The sequence below is a fragment of the Mixophyes fleayi genome, chromosome 10, assembly GCF_038048845.1.
Source record: "Mixophyes fleayi isolate aMixFle1 chromosome 10, aMixFle1.hap1, whole genome shotgun sequence".
NCBI lineage: Eukaryota > Metazoa > Chordata > Amphibia > Anura > Limnodynastidae > Mixophyes > Mixophyes fleayi.
In genome coordinates, this window is record NC_134411.1 from 76082304 (window position 1) to 76100730 (window position 18427).

The following is an 18427-nucleotide window of genomic DNA, read 5'->3' on the forward strand; positions in this document are numbered from 1 at the left end:
ATATGGAGGGGGTGATGAGAGAGATATGGAGGGGGCGATGAGAGAGATATGGAGGGGGCGATGAGAGAGATATGAGTGGGCGATGAGAGAGATATGGAGGGGGTGATGAGAGAGATATGGAGGGGGCGATGAGAGAGATATGGAGGGGGCGATGAGAGAGATATGGAGGGGGCGATGAGAGAGATATGGAGGGGGCGATGAAAGAGATATGGAGGGGGTGATGAGAGAGATATGGAGCGGGCGATGAGAGAGATATGGAGGGGGCGATGAGAGAGACATGGAGGGGGCGATGAGAGAGATATGGAGGGGGCGATGAGAGAGATATGGAGGGGGAGATGAGAGAGATATGGAGGGGGCGATGAGAGAGATATGGAGGGGGCGATGAGAGAGATATGGAGTGGGCGATGAGAGAGATATGATGGTAACAATAACACAGATTTTCTCTCTCTTTTTCGTCAATAATTTTAGACCATGGGGCACTGCCGAGTTACTTGTCCCGAGCACCCAAAAGCATGAATCCATCGCTGGCCACATGATTAAACAAATAATAGGAAAGGCAAACTTGTATGTAATCACATGGAGCAATAACCAGGTCACTTTTGCTATTTATAAATATAATTCACATAGACCAAACATTGATCAGAATGATTACTATTCCAACCACAGTGAGGAAATACAAGATGATAATCAAACGGTCAATGACAAGAACCACTTTAAACCATTCTGACTTGGCTTCTTCTTCATTCTTAGCGAGGATCAATTCCTGGTGGATCTTTAGGATTTCGACCAAAACCATTTTCAACAACTTTACTTCTGGGCTGTCTTTGACTTTCTGTGGGTTCTTCCTCTTATTTTTGGTAAAGGTCTTCATTTCTACCTCAGAACCTTTGACAGATAAGATAATTTAATGAAAACACCTGTGCTATGGCACACCTGTACCTTAAGTATACATTTCTGTGTATGCCAACCTTTGTGCATTGCCCCATCAGCAACCAGTTCTTGTTTGTTGAAAGTTCTCCTGAAGCACAAGATATATGCCAGATAGTGCAGGACAAGAGTCTTTAACCATGGTGGGACATGTGGGAGGGTGGCAGACAACTCCAGCATGTAGGAGGAACAGATATTTCCAATAATACTAAGGACCATCATAGCCATACACACACAGCAGAAAATACCTGTACAAGGAAATAAAGAGTGCTTAAAATGTAATAACTACTATTTAGTGTAGTGGTCAAGATTAAAGGAAAAAGATATAGCACAAAAGTGAATCTATTTGCCAAAATTATTTAGCAGCACAGGTCAAAGAACATGAAATGTTTCATATTATGTAATATTTCACGTGTGTGTGTCAATGAGAAAGACTTACTTCCAAAATTGAGAACATACATTGCTCTATTTGCAAACACATTTAGCCATTTTTTTTTAAAATTAATTTTTGTATGCAAATTAGCAAAAGGGGTTTCCTAGCTTACATAAAATTTTTGTAAACCTTACCCTGCCCTTCTCACTAGTACTTGGGGGTCGCTCATCTAGGAACTTTACAATTTACTTACTTTAATGGGTGAGGTACGGAAGAATGATGCTGATTATTCCGGCAAGAGTTACCGCGAGGTCTTCACGCCGAAGGCGTTGTACATTGTCCATGGCCGCATACTTACATTACCCCCTTAACAGCAACGATATCAGCATCGCAGTTCCCAGTGACGTCATCAAGTCGAGCCGGCTTCTTCATTTATCGCCAGTGCTTGCAGTCGGTGGGCACATCAGTCGTCCTGCTGCCTCGTCAGGAAGGAGCCCTTCGGTGTTAAGACGTCGGGGTAAGTCTTGTCGGGGTAGTCAGCATCGATATGCTGACTACCACCGACTTTAGCAGGTCCAACACTTAATATCGGTTGGAACTTCTGCTAGTCTGCTTCTGTGAACACCTATGAGGACGGTGGGATCTTTCACACTGGCTAATGGCTAGTAATGACAGATAAATCCCTATTGGTTGAGCCTATAGTCATCCTATCAGCAGCTAGCTTTCATTTCTCTACAGTGTGTAAGATCTTTCCCCCTTCCTATGTGTGGGTTAAAAAAATGTTTGGAAAGTAGAAAACCCATGAAAAACCCAAACATTCCTCTACAATGAAAAAAATCACACATTCATTTTACAGAATACATGTATAGCAAAACAATTCTTTTCTTCTTTTCTAGCTATTATTTTTCATAAACATAATTTTGGAAAATATTTAGACCATCACCTAAACTAGAAATGTAGAGGCTTAGGTGCATATTTATAACTGGGTGAAGAGCCCTATTGCAGTGATAACTGGTTTTATTATTACAGAGAAAGCTGACATTAGTGAATGGGTGGAGTTGTTACGAGATGGGGGTACCAGACAAATTACAATAAAGGTTAAGATTGCCTGTTGTGTTTCAGGTGGAGGTCATGGTGGTGGGGGGGGGGGGGGGGGGTGAGGGTGTCCCACAGAATATTTGGGAACAACAGCAACCTGCAAAGATGAAGGGGAAGTGGAAGTGGTCTAGGGGCTGAGGGACTCAGGCACTTTAATTACTTAAATACAGCCTGACATGGTTCTGAGGTAAAAAGTACTTTGCAACAGAATGATCTGTATTGCCTTGGCAGAGGCCAAATTAAAGATACTCCCATGGCAAAATGTTGAATTGGATTAGGGGCATGAAAAGAGGTCTGTGGAAGTGGGAATGTTGGAAAGCCTACCTATAGATGTTTTGCTAGGTAACGATCTAATGCTTGGCATATGTAGCCAATTTGTCAGTGAGGTCACTTGCAGCCAGCTCAGGAGAGAGGCCCCTTCATCAGATGACAGGACCCCAACCAGGTGACCATATCACCACCAACCCTGACTGCAAATCCAGCACTGATACCTGAGTCATCTCACAATGACACACATTGCCCAGAGGTAGACATGGGAGAGGTAGACCGAGCAGAGATCTGGAAGGATCAACAGACTGAACCTTCTCTAGCCTGACAGGCTGATTCACCAGCCACAAGAACTGGATTATATGTGATGAGGGCCTGTTATATCAAATCTATAACTTTTGTTCTCATTATGAGCCATGGATGGCTGTTCAACACCTTATCGTACACCAAAAGTATATAGCTTTATTGTTAGCATTGGTTCACAATGTCCCATTTTCCAGGCACTTAGACATCTGCAATACCGATCACTGTCTGCAGTGCAGGTTCATTTGGCCTGGTGTTACCCAAGAAGTAAAAACATTCAGGGCTGCCTACGATGTATGCCAGCTCCCCTTCAACTGGGAGGAAAAGTTTAGCCAGAAATCCCTTGTGCTAGTCCTCGTATTCAAAAACAATTTGCAGGCAACATGGGTTTCCCTAATTTCAAGGGACAGTGCCATATATTCGAGATTCATCCCTTGACATTTATTTCCTGGAAATGTCCCTATTTTTATGCTAACTGTACTGAAAAAAATCCCTTTTTGTGCCTCTCAGATGTAATTGTTGCCATCTCTCTTTATTCTTGGTGCTATAAGTCAATACTTGAATTGAAGAGGAGAATTTAAAATGCAAGAGAGTATGTTATAATCAATTTTCAGAAGTATGACAACAATTTTAGATTAGAGGATTGAAGACTTCTAACCCTTACCTTTCTAGCAGTCCTAGTTTAATTAGTAAAGTTTTTTCACAGTATTACACTTACACCCGATATCCTGCTTAATGATAGGGCAGGTACAAAGCAGCACAGATCACCTAATGGACAGGTTGCTTAAATAGGTCCATCCCTTTCACTGACACTATGGGGTATATTTACTAAACTGCGGGTTTGAAAAGATGGAGATGTTGCCTATAGCAACCAATCAGATTCTAGCTTTCATTTATTTAGTGGATTCTACAAAATGACAGATAGAATCTGATTGGTTGCTATAGGCAACATTTCCACTTTTTCAAATGCGCAGTTTAGTAACTATACCCCTATGGGGGAGAATTCTGAAGGCATTCTGCCGTGATGTAACATGACTGATTTTTGCTCGCACTATGATGTACCCATAAATAAATGCAGCCGGTCATCGCTGTGTTGTCTGGCAGCTCATCGTGGAGAATTGAATTCCCCCCTATAATTCTTGTTTCCTTCCTCTCACTTTCTGAACAATCAGCAGCTGTCCCAAATTCTCAATAGATTAAATTTTCTGTATGCAGAAGGGGCATTGCATACTAGATTAGAGGGGTGCCAGTTAGTTAGTGTAGGAGTGACATGTTGATATGTAGGGCAAATTTTCAGAGAAATATGGCTGTGTGTAGTGACAGAATTGATCTGTCCTTCATGAAAAGTGAAGACAGCAGAATTTGTCTTTCTCTGTAAAATAATTACATTTGTTTTCAGGTATGCACATATTCCAACTTACTAATACACTAGTACTTTCATTGCTCATGAACGGACACATTTTCAGATTTTTAAAGCAGCGCTCTATGCTTTTTATGCTTTTTTTCAAATTTTGTCTTATAAATATGCTTATTAAATATAAACAAGCAATAACTTAAAAACCATCTACAGATAGCCAGAAGGCCCTGCACCTAATGCATTTAAATCTTTTTCGTTTTAGAAAATAATAACATAATTGTCAAAAAGTGTACTTGGCACATAGAGCGTAAACATAGGTTAAATGATGATCTATTAATGAATACATACCCAACAGCGGAGTAGTATCAGACTGAGGCATAATATTATTCAGAATCAGTAAAAGCACCGAGAACCCCAAGATGACATTGATTTTGAAGTTAAGTCTTTCCTCATAGGACTGAATGAGCATACTGGCAATATCCAGGAAAACCATGAAACAGGCTGGGACGATGAGGTTAATTATATAGAGAATAGGCTCTCTCTGTATGGTAATCTGAAGAGCAAACATGGAACACAGTCATTTTAGTGGTAATCATTACAAAGTGCAGCTCACTATTAACCTTCATAGCCATGATCACAGTACCATACCACCACAAAACACTACACACCATAGCACCAGCCACCATTACAACTTTAACATGAACGTAAACGGTGGCCTCACACACACATCACCAGACAGAACCTTATCCTTCAAACCTATGTTCCCTGTCAAAACCAGCAGCTATCCAACCCCACCCTGGAAAGGTCCTGTCCCCATCAGTGATCATGTTATATGTATAAGAGAAATCCTCATCTACTCTACCATTATTAGATCCAGAACTCCCTAGTCTAGGCTGAATAAGCATAACACTGTTAGCGCACATTATAATAGTATGGATCCAGCCCATAACTCCAAAGGAAGCAATAGGTGGGTCTTAGGCTGGGTACACACTACAGTACTTTCAGCTAATTATTGGGTCAATCTAACGATAAACGACCGTGCGGCCCGATATCGCATTAAGGGCCTGATTCCTTAAGGAAAGATAAGTAAAAACTGTAGTAAGGTTTCTTCTGGACAAAACCATGTTACAATGCAAGGGGTGCACATTAGATTTCTATTTTGCACATAAGTTAAATACTGTCTATTTTTTCATGTAGCACACAAATACTTTATAGCGTATTTGTACACTGAAATTTAAAGTTGATATTTGTGTGCTACATGAAAAACAGTCAGTATTTAACTTATGTGCAAAACAGAAATCTAATTTGCACCCTTTGCATTGTAAAATGGTTTTGTCCAGGAGAAAACTCACTCAATTTTTTACTTATCTTTCCTTAATGAAAAAGGCCCTAAGTGTGTACACTGAACCATGAACGATTATCGTTCCAAAGCTCATCGTATTGTTTAATTCGATTGTTAAACCGGACAAAATATCTCCTGTCAGTGTCCATAGATCCCTATGCAATGTGCAGAGCTGCAATCTTTTCAGTTGATGGTTTAGGAAAGGTAGACGTAGAAATAACGAGTTCGCTGCAAGGGTTAAGTTACTAGGGGTTGAGGACACATACTGTAAATGCTTGCTTGTGCCTTGTTTCCCCACTTATTTCTACATGCCGGCAAAAGTAATCAGATTGATAACACATGATGAATTCATTGATACATATCAACTAGGGATGCGCAGGCTCGATTTTCTAAAAACTGAGGCCCCCCAAACAGCGCAAATCCGAGTAACGAGCCGAGACGGCTCTGTACTTCCTGCATCCTCGGATCTGACATTGAGGCAAAGCGTCATCGTCGCGTTGTTGGATTTTGCAGATTTTGGACTCCATAAGTACCTCCCTCCACCGGAGATCCAGCGCCATTGCTCACACAGTCACAGGAGGGATAGCAGCGTTCTTGTCACTCTCCAGTCTACAGTGCCATTCCTCACACAGAAACAGGAGGGGTGGAAGTATTCCTCTCAGACTCCAGTGCCATTGCTCACACAGAAACAGGACAGGTAGCATTGTTCTTGTCACTATCCAGTCTCCAGTGCCATTGCTCATTGCCATTGCTCACACAGAAACAGGAGGGGTAGCAGCGTTCTTGTCTGTCTCCAGTTTCCAGTGCCATTGCTCAGTGCCATTGCTCACACAGAAAGAGGGGGGGTGGTAGTGTTCTTGTCACTCTCCAGTATCCAGTACCATTGCTCTCACAGAAACAGGAGGCGTAGCAGCATTCTTGTCACCCTCCAGTCTCCACTGCCATTGCTCACAAAGAAAAAAGGGGAGCAGTGTTCTTGTCACTCTCCAGTCTACAATGTCATTGCTTCAAACAGAAACAGGGGTAGCAATGTTCTTGACACTCTTTAGTCTACAGTGCCATTGCTCACACAGAAGCAGAAGGGGTGGCAGTGTACTTGCCACTCTCCAGTCCACAGCGCCATTGCTCAGTTGCTCACACAGCAATAGGAGGTGTACCAACGTTCTTGTCATGCTCCAGTCTACAGTGTCATTGCTCAGTGCCATTACTCACACAGAAACAGGGGAAGCAGTGTTCCTGTCGCTCTCCAGTCTCTAGTACCATTGCTCACACAGAAACAGGGGTAGCAGTGTTCTTGTCACTCTCCAGTCTATAGTGTCATTGTTCTGTGCCATTGCTCACACAGAAGCAGGAGGGGTGGCAGTGTTCGTGTCACTCTCCAGTGCCATTGCTCACACAGGAACAGGAGTAGCAGTGTTCTTGTCACTCTCCACTCTACAGTGACATTGCTCACACAGAAGCAGGAAGGGTGGCAGTGTTCTTGTCACTCTCCAGTTTACAGTGCCATTGCTCAGTGCCATTGCTCACACAGAAACAGGGGTAGCAGTATTCTTGTCACTCCAGTCTATAATGCCATTGCTTCACACAGAAACAAGGGTAGCAATGTTCTTGTGACTCTCCAGTCTACAGTGCCATTGCTCTGTGCCATTTCTCATATAAAAGCAGGAGGGGTGGCAGTGCTCTTGTCACGCTCCAGTCTACAGGGCCATTGCTCAATGTCATTGCTCACACAGAAACAAGGGTAGCAGTGTTCTTATCACTCTCCAGTCTACAGTGCCATTGCTCAAACTGAAACAGGGGTAGCAGTGTTCTTGACACTCTCCAGTCAACAGTGCCATTGCTCACACAGAAACAGGGATATCAGTGTTCTTGTCATTCTTCAGTCTCCAGTACCATTGCTCAGTGCCATTGCTCACACAGAAACAGTGGTAGTAATGTTCCTGTCACTCTACAGTCTCCAGTGCCATTGCTCAGTGCTATTGTTCACACAGAAATAGGGGTAGCAATGTTCTTGTCACTCTCCAATCTACAGTGCCATTGCTCACACAGAAAGAGGAGGGGTAGTAGCATTTTTATCACTCTCCAGTCTACAGTGCCATTGCTCACACAGAAACAAGTATAACAGTGTTCTTGTTACTCTCTAGTCTACAGTGCATTTGCTCAATGCCATTGCTCACACAGAATCAGGGGTAGCATTGTTCTTGTCACTCCTCATTGCCATTGCTCTGTGCCATCATTATGGATCATAATCAGTCGACAAATGAGCAGGAGCTGCCACCAGTCATGATGATACTAGTCCTTCTACATCATCTACTGAAGCCTATGCTTATTGGCATAGTGTGTTTAAGTCAGGGAAACTGAAGTCCAAAAAAACAAGCTTTTACATTGGTAAAGAAAAAAACACCTCTCAAATAAAGGGAAAGTTTACTGTAGAAAAACATAAAATTGCCAACATGTCATTCTACCCAATGTTACGACTCTGCCTATACTTTGTATGTGGCAGTAGTACCTTAATTCCACCAGAGGGGCTGCTGTTTTGCCCCTGAACTATACAATTTGCCTGTAGGAGAGAATCTCCTTACCTGATTAAGTACCAGCACTTGTCTCAGAGCTTCATATACCTGCCTCAATCTGTGTTCTGTGCAGTTCATCATTTATATCTGGCTGCTGCTCGTTTCCTGTTTAGACCCTATTCCAGTTTACATCATTGCTGTATGATCTCTCGTTGTGACCATCTGCCTGATTACCGGACTTACTTGTTTGCCTGTTGCTCTGACCTCTGTCTGTTTACCGGATTATGCATGTTCGCTTGTGACCCTGACCTCTGCCTGACTACTGGATTCTGTTTGTACGCTTGTTGCCCTGAACTCTGCCTGATCACTGGACTCAGCTAGTCCTGCTTCCCTGGACTGCCTTGTGCCTCTTGCTAACTGGAATCCTGATCCCGGCCTCCATAATCTGGTGCCTTGTGCCTCCTGGCACCTGGGTAACGTAATTGTTAGAAACTCCCAAGTCAGTATAGTGAAACTCGGGAACTACTCAGAAGGCCAGGTGTTCGCTGGAGCCCCTAGTGGTGGGGACAGACTGGGCTGCGGGCCGACCGAGGGTCGAGTAGCTTATACTGACTTAAAGGAGTTTCCCAGAAGTGGAGTGATTGGTGGACTATAGTATAAGAAGAATCCTAGGTCAAAAGGTCACAGGCAGAGAAGCAAAATCCGAATTCCAGGCAAAGGTCAAGGTCAGAAGAGAAGGGTCACAGGTCCAATAACAAGCAGGGGTCAAACACGGGTAGTCAAATCCAAGGTAGCAGGAACCAAAACGGATAGCACAAGCAGGCAGCAGGACTGAGGACAGAACGCTATAACCAGCAGTGAGGCTGCAGACCTCACTGCCTTAAATACCAGTAGTGGCCAATCAGAGCCTAGCTCTGAAATCACATGGGCAGACTCAATCCTGCCATATTAATCAGCCCACAGGCCTGTGGGCGCTTTTGCGCATGCGCCCGGCTGTTCCCAGCTGCCGGGACGCAGCGCCCCTGTAATTAGCATCCGACCGTTGCCCTGGCAACGGTTGGGTAAAAGCAGGAAGTGACGTCCTGGTTGCCATAGCGACGACCGGGACGCCTGCAGGAACTAGGTGAGAGTCTTGGCGGTGCCCGCGGCCGCCGCGACTGCTAACAGTAATCTACTTGTTCCTGCATTTCGAACCGTATTTGCCATTTAAATCATTGCTTGAAACATGCTACTTCTATGGACTATTCTTGTCATTCATCACACCTGCTCATACTTGTGTATTGGAGTATACTGTTAATTCTGCTACCTGAAATCAGCATATTCCATGAACTGAATCCTTGTTCACATATTTTGCCTAAATAAAGACACTTGGCGTTTCTACTGCTATTTCCTCATTCTGAATTCACTAGGAATCATAACACCCAAAATAACAACAAGCAGTCCAGCATCAGCTAGCTCCCTTCTCTTAGCTAGATCCCAGCATCTGCAATCTACACTGTCATCATCCTAACCCCCATCAGTGTGTACATCATCCTCACATAATATTAATTCATCCCTTTTGGAATCCACCATTGCAGAAGCCTCTGTAATTTAATGTAATTGCCGGTAAAGGCCTTCCTCATGGAATTTGTAGTTCATTTTATGGCAGAGGTGTCACGATTTTTGGGAAATCCTTTTAGACCATATGTCAAAATGTTTTGCTGACTCTTTTGCATCACCACTGGGTCTCTTGGGAAAGCTTTTTCCTAGCAGCAGTTGCCTGAGAAACTGAGGGAGGAGACGTTGTTGGGTCATGTACCACTTGAGCTGTCAAATTGCTCATCAGGAGCTCATTGCATATCTTGAGATCTGGGTCAGTGTGAAAGAAAGCACAGACACAGCTCTTAAACCTAGGATCATGCACAGTCACCTAAATATATTGATCCGATTTCAAGATGTTGATAACTCTTGGATCCTGGTAAAACAAATAAAGTACTTGATCTAAGTCCGATATACTTACCGTAATTGCTTTGTTTCATCTCCTCCTTCAATTTCCAGAGCTGCTTTTCCAAAAGTCTAATTATGGGAATCACTTAACTCAAGTTAGCAGTGTCTGAACTCACTTGACAGGTGACTACGTCGAATAGTTCCAGCACCTTGCACAACATGGAAAGCATTCTCCACTGCGCTGGACTTAAGTACATTCCCCTTCCTTTCCCAATGTCATGGCTTGTTGAGTAAACATGGATGGCTTTTCACTGTTCCTCCATCCTCTGAAGCATATAGAGGGTGGAATTTGTTACCACCTCTTGCTTCAGTTGGTGGCAGGGCAAATTGTATTCCTCTTGCAGCTTTTGCAATCTCCTACATGCTGTTGCAGAATGCAGAAAACGTCCCAAAAGTTTTCGGGCCTGTCATTTTTCAAAAAGCTCTGTACCACCAAGTTTATAGTGTGAGCAAAACAGGGAGTGTATTGGAATTTACCCAGCTGTAATGCTCTCCCAATATTGGTGGCGTTATCAGAAATCACACATCCTGAGGATAGTCCAAACGGGATAAGCCATGTTGCAATGACATCCCTTGGCTTTTCTAACAGGTTGTCAGTGGTATGCCTCTTAGTGAAGCCGGTGATACACAGAGTAGCCAGCCTCTGAAAGATTTGGCTTTGTTTGTTAGATGCTGCTGCTGTTCCTGCTTCTGTAGGGGATTCACCAAACCAGTGGGCTGTCACAGTCATATAATCTTTTGTTTGCCCAGTTCTGCTTGTCCATATATCTGTGGATAAATGTACAGTGGGTAGAATGGCATTATGTAGCCCAATAATTAGGTTTTTTGTAACCTCCTGGTACAGGTGAGGAATTGCTTGTCTAGTAAAATGGTGTTGGAGATGGAATTTGGAAACAGGGACACGAGACCTCAATTAACTGTCTAAAACCTGCTGCATTAATGGTGGATATTGGACGCAGATCTAATACTAGCATAGTCACCATGGCGCCTGTGATCCACTGTGCAACTGGGTGACAACTGTCATACTTGCTTCCTCTTGCAAAGGATTTTTTAACAGTCAATTGTTGTTTGAAACTGCTAGTAGTCTTTTTCTTGGCCTGCTTCTGATATGAATATCCACCCAGAGCAACAGGAGCAGCAGCAGCGGGCCCAGCCGCTCAAGGATTCTTCTGAGGAATCCTGGATAGGGGTGGAGTCATCTAGCTTTAGCAACTTGGATGCAGGACTAACTTTGATCACGAGTGAGGATATTGATGATCTAGCTGAGAGAAGGGAGCTAGCTGATGCTGTACTGATTATTGTTTTATAAGTTTCTGATTTTCTCAAGAGCTTCAAGAGCTTGTCATGAACTGCTGCAAATGCCGTAACATGGTTGAGGTTCCTAGATGATTAAGGTCCCTACCTCTACTGACTGTGGCTTTACAAATGCTACAAATGGCTAGACAACTGTTGTCAAGATTTGGGTCAAAATAATTTCACACATAAGAGGTGGATTTTTTTGGTCTTATGCCCAGGTATGACGATGGCCTTTTTATCACGTGCAACAACGGCTTCCACTGGTGCATGACTTGCCATTGTAGAGTTCATTGGCAGCACTGTTAGATTTGCTGCCTTAAGTTCATTGATAGCTTGTTTTGTGGGAGCCCAAACAAACCAAGCACTACAGCCACAAAAGTGGCACTCCTTGTCGCTAAAGTGCTTGGTTTGTTAAACTGTACCTGCTTCCCCTCCTATTTCTGTGAGAGTTTGTTAAACCTTTTTAACATACTGGTGACCGGGTGGGATTTAATGATTGGTTCTTCAAGGTAGCTTGATACTGTGCATAAGCTGCCCTCTTCCGCCGGGAGAAGGAAGCTACCTGGTTGATCCTGTCAGTAGCATACGATTGTCTGAAAGATTAAGCCATGCACGTTTGCTTCTTTTCTTTTTTTTTTTTATCCTCTAGTGCACATCCACTAAAAATGGACTGGAATTTCTGATCAATGGGTCCCGGTGGAACATCTGAGGTACAGCAGGCATACAAAGACATCAACTGATTATTTCTATGTTGTCTATGTTGTCCATGACTTTCTTCAGAATTTCATCAATGATCATGGTGGCTTGCTGTAGTGAAGAAGCTTGTTGAGGGTTTCAAATGGTTTCTACTATAACCATTACAGTCATGTGTAGTCATAGTGTCTTGTGCCGCTGGCTTCTCTGAGGATAGTGAGGAAGAATCTGTTCCATTCCCCATGGACTCCAGTAACTGTTGCACCCTCTGCTGGAGGGTGTCTTGTTTACATGTGTAGTCCTCATAAGTCTCTACAATACCATCTTGCATTGTTTGACATTCTGGCCTTGGGCTATCAGCTTGTGCAACAGTCAACAATTTAGTTGTCAACAGTATTATTGGGTCGCCAATTCACATAGTGGACAGTATGATTAGGTAGACTATTCAAATGTGGACAGTATTATTATAGGGCTAGGTATATGGTTAAGGACAGGTCTAGGGACAGGGATAGGGACAGGTCTAGGGATAGGGCCAGGGAAAGGGCAAGAGATAATACTGTCTACATTTCAATTGTTGTCCTAATAATACTGTCATTATATTGTTGCCTTAACTTTATCTAGTCTGCTGCCCATCAATCATTTTATGTCAATCCAATGTAAGGGTTTGTGTGAGGGCCCAAGGACAATTCCATCTTGCACCACTTTTCTTTTCTGCCACAGCTGTGTGGCAATGTTTCCTAGATGTGCTATGAACTGCCATGTGTTTGTGCCATTGCTCTGACCAATAATTAACCAGCCAGCTCGCTTCAGTCTTAGACTTCATTAATAGCACTGGTAGCTTTGCTGCCTTATGGTAGCATTTTTTGTGGTGGCCTAAACAAACCAGGCTCTTCAACCACAAAAGTGGCACTTCTTGTCGCTAGAGTGCTTGGTTTGTTAAACTATACATGTCCTTTTTAATATCCAGCATAAGGGTGGATCGGAGGGCCCAAGGACAATTCCATCTTGCACCACTTTTCTTTTCTGCCAATGCTGTGTGAAAATGTTTCATAGATGTACTATAAACTGCATTGTGGTTTGCAAAACTTAGCTTTCCCAAGAGAGCTAGTGGTGATGCACATGAGCAGCACAACATTTTGGCATCTGGTTTGGTTTAAAAGAATTGCCCAAAAGTCGTGACATCTCTGTCATAACGCCACCTGATCCTACTATCAATATCTAAAGAATGGTGGAGGATTATTTTAATTACAATGTACAAGTAGACATGTCAGACAGTCCCTTTATATATTGGGAGGATAAAAAGGCAATTTGGAGACCCATGTACAAACTCACTTTGCAATACCTAAGCTGCCCACCCTCCAGTGTGTACTCAGAAAAAGTTTCAGCACAGCCAGGAACTTTGTCAGCGATCGGCGTAGGAGGCTACTTCCTAAAAATGTGGACAAGATGATGTTCATCAAAATGAACTACAAATTCCACGAGGAAGACCTTTACAAGCAATTACAGCAAAGTACAGAGACTTCTGTAATGGTGGATTCCAGCAGGAATGAATTAATATTGTGTAAGGATGATGTACATACTGATGAAGGTGAGGATGATGACATCTTGCCACTGTAGAGTTCAATGATAGCACTGTTAGCTTAGCTGCCTTAAGACCTTTGGTTGCTTGTTTTGTGAGGGCCCAAACAATCCAAGCTCTTCAGCCACAAAAGTGGCACTCCTTGTCATTAAAGTGCTTGGTTTGTTAAACTGTACATGTCCTTTTCAATCCCAAGGACAATTCCATCTTGCACCGCTTTTCTTTTCTGCCACTGCTGTGTGGAAGTGTTTCCTAAATGTGCTATAAACTGCCATGTGTTTGTGCTGTTGCTCTGTCGCTTAGCATCCAGCCAGTTCACTGCAGTCTTTGGCCACAACTGGGTGAAAATAATATTGTGACCTATGAGGTGGTCAAAATTGGCTGGAAGTTACTGAAAATTAGAGTCATTGAGGTTGATAATAATGTAGGAACCAAAAAAGAGCCAAATTATGTGATTTTAGCAATTTTTTAAAACAAAATACACATCCAAAACCAAAACAGGTGAGGGCAGTTTTGTCAAAACCAAAACACAAAGTTAATACAGATCCAAAACCAAAACACAGGAGTCAATGAACATCCCTAATTTGAAGTCATAAGGGAGGCAGTGCAAGATAAGGAGGACCATGTTAAAGCAAGAAATAAAGTCTACATGTAATACAATGGTTCGATCCTCTACTTTAGCTTCAAAGTCGACTATAACACAAAACAGTGTTTTTGGTCGACTCCAGGTGGGGAAAAGATGGTGGAATGTTCACGAAAAAGATGATTAGAATGCTTAATTAAGGTTTGGCCAAAATGACCTGGCCTTCTGGCCATGCTTAGTCTCCCATGTCATGTCACTAAGCAGAAATATTAGTGGAAAAGAGTAGTTTAGGCCAAGGATGGAATGTTGGGCATATAACGCACAACAGTGTTATATTGTTTAGCTTGAAAATTCAGACATATTTGCTCATCTTGCACTGTTTCACATACACAGACAGAATGCCCCAAAGACAATGAAGTTGGAGAAGAACACTTTTGCATATTCTGGAAAAGACTAGTTAAAGGGGAAATCCAAGCATCAGCTGAGATATTTGACTAAAGAGAATGTCAGGGCCATTTGTTAGATCTCTATAAACGTTCTGGTTATATCACTTTTGGGGATGGTTCCTAAGTAAGAGGAAGACAAATTCAATGAGATATCTAAACCTCTTGGATACCAATAACTACTCCAGAAATATTAAGAAAGTTCTTTGGGCTCTGAATACTGCCACTCAAATGAATACCAGTAAAGCATTTTACCGTAAAAGGTAAAGCATTTAGGGTGAAAAATTCAATGTCAATCATAGTCATCAGTTTGGCTGGGCCAGACCTGGGTAACTATTTGCATTAAATAATGAAAAGATGTATAGTCCCAGCATAGCGGTCAACTAATAATTCTATCGAAAAGGATTGTACATGAACTGACCACCAGTAATTCACTTGATTAGGTACCAGTTATTTTAAGGTGAACTATGTTTATGGGGTTAACAAAAACAAAGGAGGGCCTGGAACTAAAGTGTATGCTTCTAGGAAGGCCAACTTTGTAAATTGGGTAAACTTTGTTGGTTTATTCCATTATGGTACTTGAGGGAAAAAGGGACAGACGCGATATGTCTCAGCGGACAATTCCAGATACATAACGCGTCACCATGCGCCAAATTGAATCTACCTTCATTGTTATGTTAGATTAAAATTTGTCAAAACATGTAAGCAATAACAGCATCTAGAGGGAAGGAGGTACGTAGAAGATAAGAAAGGGGTTTACAAGCCTGCAGTGTCTAAAATTTGTTTGGTACTTACTGTAAATTGGTGCTAATAAAAATTGGATGCAAGTGTGGAGGAGCGATGTAACACAAATGTGTTACTCAACAACACACAAGCAGTAATAACTGACAAGATACTTGATCCCTTCCACCAATTCCTGATGTCAGTTCTCTTGAGCTCAAGGCAGGACATACATCTACACTTATGTATATAATGACACTATGGGTCTGATTCATTAAGGGACGCATACTGAACGTAATGTGCGTTTTTAATAAACGCATGCAAATCGGGTATACACATGTACGAATTCAACAAGGAGTGCATCTAAAGATACTTGGCGTGAGGAATACAGGTTTAGACCTACTAGACAAGACACTGCAGGATAAGTCCAATACCTATGTGGAATATAAACTCACAAAAGAACACGCAGAAAAAAGAAATGATCAATTAATGTCGCCTGTTAATAATATAGGCATTAGTGATAAAACATAAAAACAATTAAAAGTGGAGTTTTTTTGGGGGATTTTTTCAATGGATGTCTGCAGTATATAAAATACATTTTTACAGTTGATCCTGATTGCAAGCACATGTCCTGGCATATATACTCAGCCGTCATCACAAATTATGAGCACTTAGACTAGACCTGTAGCTGGAGCAAGAGATATGGCTGAAAAACAAGTACCTGAGCGATGCCCTGAGCTTGGATTGGATGCTGCTACGTGCACTCGAGCTTGGCACGCCCTTACTGTACATTGACTAGGGGCACGCCCCCCTTTCCCCGCCCCATTCCCTAACCTGAAATCGTAGGCTGTAGTAAGCGTCCTTTGCGCTCGAAGATGAATTGAACATTGCTGTGTTCTGTGGCGTATGATCCGATTCTGGGCATGCGCAGAGTAATTGTATGGATCATATGCACAAAAACGCTGTTTACGTCTCTTCTAGAAATAAAGCCCTATATTTTTACTGCATGTCACTAAATTTACTGATGATGGCAACCATGAATACAAATATGGAAATAAATAAAAAGTTCTCCATTAGAAATAACTGAAATGCTAGCCCCTATGTTTTCCTGGTGTGTGCTGTCAATGTGATTTGAGTTGCTGCTTTCCGTGCTACTGTTGGACTGTGTCACTATCTCTGTGTTTTTTATGCAGTTTAAAAGAAATGCAGAGTTTTAAAGAAAAAAAGAAACAACAGAAATGTTTTGCTGAATATTTACAGACAATTAAGTGTTAGCATGCTTTTGTTACAAATTGAAGAGTTAATGTGTTAATACTTTATACAGAAAAAAAAATGTTCCTGTCTTATAACACCTCTATCTATCTGGTTTAATCAAGCTGTTGGTAAATGCCTCACCTCATAAATGACTTGGCTGAATCCTTTGTCCAGGAAACCATATGTCAAATTATGTACAGTGATGTTAATCAGTTTCCAGTCTCCTTTACTAATAAACGCTTCTTTTGAGTTTTTAACGACCTGGGAAGAGTTGGTCTTTGGCACCATGATCAAATCCATAACTGGTGGAACATAAAAGCAGTTGATAGTCACATTTATATTAATGACCATAAAAGCCATAGCCTATGTAAGCGAGTTTGAGATCTACTATATAAATGCCTAGTGGCGTGTATGGGGAAAAAAAAAACAAGCTGCAGCGCCACCTATTTCTTGAAGGAGAAGTGACAGTTGGGAGTGGTTGGTGGTTGCCGGGGGTGACAGTGGGGAGTTTTTAACACCTTAAGTAGCTTGATGAAGGATGTGGCGATGAAGATGAAGGATGAGGTGATGGAGAAAAATGATGAGGTGGTGACATGTGGACAAAACCACGTTAAAAAAAGGGCGCTTGCGTCGGGAAGTAACGCTCTTCCCCTGAGGAGGCCTGGGCTAGGCCCAAAATGCATGACAAGAACCTTTTTAACACCTTAAGTAGCTTGATTTGACTAGAATGCATGAGTATCATGCACGGGTTAACTTGTGGTATATATCTAACAAATATCTAACATAACTTTTATACATGTTCTATACAAAAGAGATGAAAACAAAATTAGGGAGTCCTGCTGATTAACAACTCATTGGCCAATTATACAGTCTTACCTAAATATAGAGATCATTTTTGTAATCACATTTGTCCTCTGAATGGCAAATTTTACATTTTTGAAACGTAGTTCAGCTATGAACAGGGCCGGTGCTACCACAACTGATGGAGCAGATATGGATGGTCAGTTGACCCATAGGAGGATTTCAAGGACATTCTTCTAAGTTCTATACCCAACCTGGAGTAAAGCGCTACGGAATATGTTGGCGCTATATAAATAAATGATGATGATGATGATGATGAGTACTTGCCATTTTCCAACCTGCAAATGGGTGAACTGGAGGTTTGACTTTGAATGGCCCTCCTTGTTAAATGACCCCACAATATACATATTAATTAGGGATGAGCGCGCTCGGATTTCTGAAATCCGAGCCCACCCGAACGTTGCGGATCCGAGTCGGATCCGAGACAGATCCGGGTATTGGCGCCAAATTCAAAAGTGAAACTGAGGCTCTGACTCATAATCCCGTTGTCGGATCTCGCGATACTCGGATCCTATAAATTCCCCGCTAGTCGCCGCCATCTTCACTCGGGCATTGATCAGGGTAGAGGGAGGGTGTGTTAGGTGGTCCTCTGTGCTGTTTAGTTCTGTGCTGTTTAGTTCTGTGCTGTTTAGTGCTGTGCTGTTTAGTGCTGTGCTGTGCTGTGCTGTGCTGTGTTCTGCAGTATCAGTCCAGTGGTGCTGTGTGCTGTGCTCTGTCCTTCTGAGGTCAGTGGTGCTGCTGGGTCCTGTGCTGTGTCCTGTTCAGTCCAGTGGTGCTGTGTCCTGTGCTCTGTGCTTCTAAGGGCATAGTTATTTCCCCAATATTCCCCTGT

At 42.4% G+C, this 18427-nt stretch overlaps 1 protein-coding gene across 1 annotated transcript in view; it reads right to left on the reverse strand.

The window, feature by feature from the left end:
• Positions 1-619: 619 nt before the first annotated feature.
• LOC142103381 (5-hydroxytryptamine receptor 3A-like) overlaps positions 620-18427 on the reverse strand; it is a 44523-nt gene continuing 26715 nt past the window's right edge. Inside the window, exons 5-8 of the mRNA XM_075187445.1 lie at positions 16876-17036; positions 4674-4878; positions 969-1175; positions 620-885 (exon numbers count right to left, since the gene is read on the reverse strand). Of these exons, the coding sequence (XP_075043546.1) occupies positions 620-885; positions 969-1175; positions 4674-4878; positions 16876-17036 (839 nt within the window). The remainder of the gene's footprint in view (positions 886-968; positions 1176-4673; positions 4879-16875; positions 17037-18427) is intronic.